A 6,993-nucleotide genomic window follows, 5' to 3' on the forward strand; every position below is an offset into this window, starting at 1 on the left:
GCAATGGCACGATCTCGGCTCACTGCAACCTCCGCCTGCCGGGTTCAAACGATTCTCCTGCCTCAGCCTCCCGAGTAGCTGGGATTATAGGCGCCCACCACCATGCCCAGCTAATTTCTGTATTTTTAGTAGAGACGGGGTTTCACCATGTTGGCCAGGCTGGTCTCGAACTCTTGACCGCCTGCCTCGGCCTCCCAAAGTGCTGAGATTACGGGCATGAGCCACTGCACCTGGCATGTCTTCAGGTCTTTTTTATTTATTTTATTTTATTATTTATTTATTTTTATTATTTTTTTTTGAGACGGAGTCTTGCTCTGTGGCCCAGGCTGGAGTGCCGTGGCGCGATCTCGGTTCACTGCAAGCTCCACCTCCCAGGTTCACGCCATTCTGCTGCCTCAGCCTCCCGAGTAGCTGGGACTACAGGCACCTGCCACCACACCCGGCTAATTTTTTGTATTTTTAGTAGAGACGGGATTTCACCGTGTTAGCCAGGATGGTCTCGATCTCCTGACCTCATGATCCACCCATCTCAGCCTCCCAAAGTGCTGGGATTACAGGCGTGAGCCACCACGCCCAGCCTTATTTTTTATAGAGATAGTGTGTCTCACTGTCACCCATGCTGGAGCATAGTGATGCAATCTCGGCTCACTGCAGCCTAGACCTCCTGGGCTCAAGCGATTCTCCTGCCTCAGCCTCCTGAGTAGCTGGGACTACAGGCATGGGCCACCACACCTGGCTAATTTTTAAATTTTTTGTAGAGATGGCATCTCACTATGTTGCCCAGGCTGGTCTCAAACTCCTGGGATTAAGCAGTCCTCCCACCTTGGCCTCCCAAAGTACTGGGATTACAGGCTTTTATTGCGGTATAAGTTGTACAAAACTCACCCAGTTCAAATATACAACTAGGTGATTTTTAAAGTTTATTTTTTTGAGGCGGGGTCTTGCTCCATTGCCCAGTCTGGAGTGCGGTGGCATGATCATAGCTCACTGCAGCCTTGAACTTCTGGGCTCGAGCAGTCCTTCTGCCTCAGCTTCCCAAGTAGTTGGGACCAAAGGCACGTGGCACTATGCCCAGCTAATTTTTTTTTTTTTGTAGAGATGAGGTCTCACTATGTTGGCCAGGCTGGTCTCAAACTCTGGTCTGAAGTGATCCTCCCACCTCGGCCTCCCACAGTGCTGGGATTACAGGCATGAGCCACCATGTCCAGCCCTCAGAGATTTTAAATAACTTTATCAAATAGTGCAACTATTACCATAAATCAGTTCTAAAACATTTAAAACACTTTCCTGTCTTCAGTAAGACCCCTCCCTGTTCCTACCCTCATCTCCCAGCAACCACTAATCTACCCTGTTTCTATAATTGCCTTTCCTGAAAATTTCATATAAAGCATGTCATACAATATACATTGCCTCTTGTGTCTGGCATGTTTCACCTAGCACGTGATTAAGGTCCGTGGCATAGCCTATGTCAGGAGTTTGCTGCTTGCTGTTGCTGAACACTATTCCATTGTATAGACATGCTACATTTTCTTTTTTCTTTCTTTTTCAGACAGACTCTCACTCTGTTGCCCAGGCTGGAGTACAGTGGTGCGATCTCAGCTCACTGCAACCTCCACCTCCTGGGTTCAAGTGATCCTCCTGCCTCATCCTCCCAAGTAGCTAGGATTACAAGTGTGTGCCACCACACCTAGCTAATTTTTGTATTTTTATTTTGTATTTTTATGTTTTGAGATGGAGTCTTGCTCTGTGGCCCAGGCTGGAGTGCAGTGGCGTGATCTCGGCTCACTGCAACCTCTGCCCCCACAGATTCAAGCAATTCTCCTGCCTCAGCCTCCCAGGTAGCTGTGACTACAGGCACACACCACTACGCCCAGCTAATTTTTGTATTTTTAGTAGAGAAGGGGTTTCACCATGCTGGTATGGCTCGAACCCATACCTCGTGATCTGCCCGCCTTGGCCTCCCAAAGTGCTGGGATTACAGGCGTGAACCACTGCGCCTGGCCAATTTTTGTGTTTTTAGTAGAGACGGAGTTTCACCACGTTGGCAAGGCTGGTCTGGAACTCCTGACCTCAAGTGATCCACCCGCCTTGGCCTCCCAAAGTGCTGGGATTACAGGTGTGAGCCTCCGCACCCGGCCACATACTACATTTTCTTTTTTTTTTTTTTTTGAGACGGAGTCTCGCTTGTCACCCAGGCTGGAGTGCAGTGGCGCGATCTCGGCTCACTGCAAGCTCCACCTCCCAGGTTCATGCCATTCTCCTGCCTCAGCCTCCCAAGTAGCTGGGACTACAGGCGCCTCCCACCACGCCCGGCTAATTTTTTTGTATTTTTAGCAGAGACGGGGTTTCACTAAGTTGGCCAGGATGGTCTTGATCTCCTCACCTCGTGATCCGCCCGTCTCGGCCTCCCAAAGTGCTGGGATTATAGGCATGAGCCACTGCACCCGGCCCACATACTACATTTTCTGTCCACTCACCAGTTGATGAAGACTTAATTTGTTTCCAGTTTTCTTTTTTCTTTTTTTTGAGACAGGATCTCCCTGTATTGCCCAGGTTGGTCTTGAACTCCTGGGCTCAAGTGATCCTCCCACCTAAGCCTCCCAAAGTGCTGGGATTTGTTTCCAGTTTTTTTTCTACCATGCTATACATTTGACTTTGTTTCCCTGACTAGGATGTCAATTCCATGAGGCTGGATTTTTGCTGATTTTTTTTTTTTTTTTTTTTTTTTACCTCTGTACCCCTAGCTTTTTTTTTTTGAGATGGATTCTTCCTCTGTCACCCAGGCTGGAATGCAGCAGTGCAATCTTGGCTCACTGCAACCTCCGCCTCCCGGGTTCAAGCAATTCTCCTGCCTCAGCCTCCCAAGTAGCTGGGATTACAGGCACACGCCACCATGCCTGGCTAATTTTTGTATTTTTTTTAGTAGAGACAGGGTTTGACCATGTTGGCCAGGCTGGTCTCGAACTCCTAACCTCAGGTGATCCGCCTGCCTCAGCCTCCCAAAGTCCTGGGATTACAGGTGTGAGCCACTGCACCTGGCCGCTTTTTTAAAAAATTAATTAATTTGTATTTATTTATTTTCAGCTCCTCCTTTAACAATTTTTTTTCTTTTTTTTTTTTTAAATAGAGATGGGGTTTTGCCATGTTGCCCAGGCTGGTCTCAAACTCCTGAGCTCAAGCCATCCACCCACCTCGGCCTCCCAAAGTGCTGGGATTACAGGCATGAGCCACTGTGCCTGGCCACCCCCAGGTCTTGAAGTATGCTGGAGACATAGTAGGTGCTCAATAAATACATGCTGAATAAGTAAATGTGAAGAAAGGTAACTGCAGATGGTGGCAGGCACAGGCTATGCTGGACGTCAAGCCAGGGAAAGGGGATGGAGCAATGCCGCTCTGAGTTGCTGGCAGCCGAGCCAGGCGCCTCTGAGGAATGGACATGTGAGCAGACACCTGAGTGTACAAGGGCATGAGCTGCATGCGTGTTACCATGCCCAGGCCTCAGCCACCTACTTCTAGATGCCCACTCCCTGCAGGTGCAGGCAGCCCAGTTGCTGGGGGCAGGGCTGGGCTGGAGAGGGATGCCAAGGACATCTCGCTTCACAGAGGTAGGAACAGATGACTCAGGCTCCAGTTTCTACCCTAGCCCGACCTGAGCCCAGCCCAGGGGAGGGAAAGCTGGGCCCAGCTGGCTGCTCATTACTCTGAGAGCTCCCGAGAGGGTGAGACAGAGAGGCCAGGCCAAGCCTTGGAATCAAGCTACACTGCCTGGGTTTGAACTACATATATAGCATGAACAGACTAGAACTAGAGAGAGAGAGAGACAGAGAGAGACAGAGAGAGAGAGAGAGAGAGAGAGTGTGTGTGTGTGTGTGTGTGTGTGTCTCGCTCTGTCACCCAGGCTGGAATGCAGTGGCACAATCTCAGCTCACTGCAACCTCTGCCTCCTGGGTTCAAGTAATTCTCAACCCTCAATCTCCCGAGTAGCTGGGATTACAGGCGCATGCACCATGCTCAGTGAATTTTTGTATTTTTCACCATGTTGGCCAGGCTGGTCTCGAACTCCTGACCTCAAGTGACCCTCCCGCCTCAGCCTCCCAAAGTGCTGGGAATTACAGGTGTGAGCCACTGTGCCCGGCCTGTGTGTGTGTTTTGAGATAGGGTCTTGCTCCATCATCCAGGCTGGAGTGCAGTGGCTCAATCACAGCTTACTGCAGCCTGGACTTCCCAGGCTCAAGTGATCCTCCCACCTCAGCCTCTCAGTAGCTGGAACTATAGGTGAGTGCTACCATGCCTGGCTAAGTTTTAATTTTATGTAGAGATGGTCTCAGTATGTTGCCCAGGCTGATCTCAAACTCTTGGGCTCAAGTGATCCTCCTGCCTTGCTTCCCTCCCAAAGTGCTAGGATTACAGGCATGAACCACTGCACCTGGCCCATGCTATATGTTTGCCCCTCGTCTTCTTACCTACTCCCTCAGTTTTCTCATCTGTGAAGTAGGGGTTGGAACAGTAGGGGTTGAATGTTTGTGTCTTCCCCAAACTCCTGTGCTGAAGCCGAGTGATGGTATTTGGAGGTAGGACCTCTGGGAGGTCATCAGGTGATGTGGGTGGAGCCCTTATTAATGGGATTTGTGCCCTTACAGAAAGGGACACAACATGAGATGATCTTGCTCTGGGCCATGCGGGGAGGCAGGGAGAAGGTGGCTGTCGAGCCAGGAAGCGGTGCTCCTGACACCGGATCTACCAACACCCCCATCTCAGACTTCCAGCCTCCAGGACCGTGAGAACTGTGCTTCCTGTTGAAGCCACCCTCTCTATATTTGTTACAGCAGCCCACACTGATTAAGACACTTATCTTTTTTTTTTTTTTGAGATGGAGCCTTGCTCTATCACCCAGGCTGGAGTGCAATGGTGCAATCTGGGCTCACTGCAACCTCTGTCTCCCGGGTTCAAGTGATTATCCTGGCTCAGCCGCCCAAGTAGCTGGGATTGCGGGCACCTGCCACCATGCCTGGCTAAATTTTGTATTTTTGGTAGAGACAGGGTTTCACCATGTTGCCCAGGCTGGTCGCCAACTCCCGACCTCAGGTGATCCACCTGCCTTGGCCTCCCAAAGTGCTGGGCGTGAGCCACCATGCCCGGCCTGACACTTATCTTTTATATCTATATTTTTTCTTCTTTGTTGAGACGGAGTCTCACTGTGTCGCCCAGGCTGGAGTGCAGTGGTGCGATCTTGGCTCACTGAAACCTCTGCCTCCCAGGTTCAAGTGATTCTCGTGTCTCAGCCTCTGGAGCAGCTGGGATTACAGGTGTGCACCACCACGCCCCGCTAATTTTTGTATTTTTAGTACAGACGGGGTTTCACCATGTTGCCAGGCTGGTCTTGAACTCCTGACCTCAGGTGATCTACCTGCCTCGGCCTCCCAAAGTGCTGGGATTACAGGCGTGAGCCACCATGACTGGCCTAAAACACCTACCTTTTATTTTTTAAAAAACCAACACATTATCAGTACTTCATGCCAGACACCATTCTAGGAAATTAACTCATCTGATTCTCACATCAATCCCATGGGTAGCTGTTATTTACAGATGAGGAAACTGAGGCACAGAGGTAAAACAACTTTGCTGAGGTCACCTTGCTGCTAAGTGACACAGCTGGCATCTAGTGCAGCAGACTGGCTCCAAGTCTATGCCCCTCACCCCTCAGACGCTGCTCACCAAGCCGGAGGGGCTGTGGGAGCGAGTTAGAACACGGGACGCCCCTGGCAGCAGTGCCCTGCGTGTTAAAGCGCCGCGGAGGAAGCTGTATTGTCGCGGTACGCAGGAAGCCAGGGGCAACACCTCCCTCTTCAAGAACCAGCATCTGAGCTTTTGGGGGAAACCTGTAGCTCCCTGAATGCCATCCACAGAGCCCCCCCTCAGTCGGCCTCCCCTCAGGCACCAAGGCTGGTGGAGGCAGTCACCTGTCCATCTCCCCCACTTCTCACAGAGGAAATGCTGGGTGGTGCCAGGCAGTGAGTCAGGGTTAAGGACAAGGATAGAGGTTGGGTGGGGCGTCTCAGCATTCCTCCAACGGGCAGGTCTCAGCGCTCCCCCCCATGCTGCGCTCCTCTGCAGGGCCCAGGCGCCCTTGGCCTTGGGACACATCTTCTCTCACCGCCATGGAGTTCGACCTAGGAGCAGGTGAGCTCCTGGGGAGTGTGGATGGGAGGTGCAGGGGGCCGGACTCAAGCCCAGAAGCTGCGTGCACCAACCACCCAACTTCTCTCCACAGCCCTGGAGCCCACGTCCCAGAAGCCCGGTGTGGGGGTGGGCCATGGGGGAGACCCCAAGCTCAGTCCCCACAAAGTTCAGGGCCGGCCGGAGGCAGGGGCAGGTCCGGGTCCAAAGGTAAGTCGCCTCATCACCGGCTGCGGAGGGGCGGGAAGGGTGGGGTTGCCCCTGACCCCAGGGTCCTGCCTTGGGCTTCCAACTTCGGGGGCTGGGTAAGGGGCACCGCCTCACTGCCGCACCTCCATCCAGCAAGGACACCACAGCTCTTCCGACTCCAGCAGCAGCTCCAGCGACTCGGACACGGATGTGAAGGTAAGGGGCTCTCGCCAGCGTCCCCAAGCACGTGCCCTGCACCCCAGACAGCCGTCCCAGCGCTGGGGCTGGCGGAGAGGGTACGGGGAGCGGTCCCCCTGTCTCGCTTCCAGCCCAGAACCATCTCTTCTCTCCCATCCCTGCCCTCGGCCCCACAGCCCCACGCTGCTGGCTCCAAGCAGCACGAGAGCACCCCAGGCAAGGCCAAGAAGCCCAAAGTGAAGAAGAAGAAGGAGAAGGGCAAGAAGGAGGCTCCCCACTGAAGGGCCCTGGACAGGGCTCATTAAATCTTCCTCTCTGCCTTCTGCGACTGGTCAGCGTGGTGCCTGCTCTGGCCCGTCCCTAGCTCCCTGCCCCCTGCCCAGGGCTGGGCCCGCCCATTCGTGCGCGCGGCCAAGGAGAGGCTGCCCA

At 53.0% G+C, this 6,993-nt stretch overlaps 1 protein-coding gene across 2 annotated transcripts; it reads left to right on the plus strand.

Moving 5' to 3' along the window:
* Positions 1-5,236: 5,236 nt before the first annotated feature.
* C20H19orf33 (chromosome 20 C19orf33 homolog) lies at positions 5,237-6,888 on the plus strand. Of its 2 annotated transcripts, XM_002829157.4 has the most exons (4): positions 5,237-6,180; positions 6,272-6,387; positions 6,520-6,582; positions 6,741-6,888. In XM_002829157.4, the coding sequence occupies exons 1-4, from the start codon at positions 6,096-6,098 to the stop codon at positions 6,843-6,845; spliced, it is 369 nt and encodes a 122-aa protein (XP_002829203.3). In that variant the 5' UTR covers positions 5,237-6,095; the 3' UTR covers positions 6,846-6,888. The 2 variants fall into 2 exon arrangements, with proteins under 2 accessions (XP_002829203.3, XP_054396328.1); XM_054540353.1 differs by lacking the exon at positions 6,741-6,888 and having other exon boundaries at positions 6,159-6,180; positions 6,449-6,580.
* The last annotated feature ends 105 nt before the right edge of the window (positions 6,889-6,993 follow it).

Source organism: Pongo abelii, chromosome 20 (genome assembly GCF_028885655.2).
Source record: "Pongo abelii isolate AG06213 chromosome 20, NHGRI_mPonAbe1-v2.0_pri, whole genome shotgun sequence".
NCBI lineage: Eukaryota > Metazoa > Chordata > Mammalia > Primates > Hominidae > Pongo > Pongo abelii.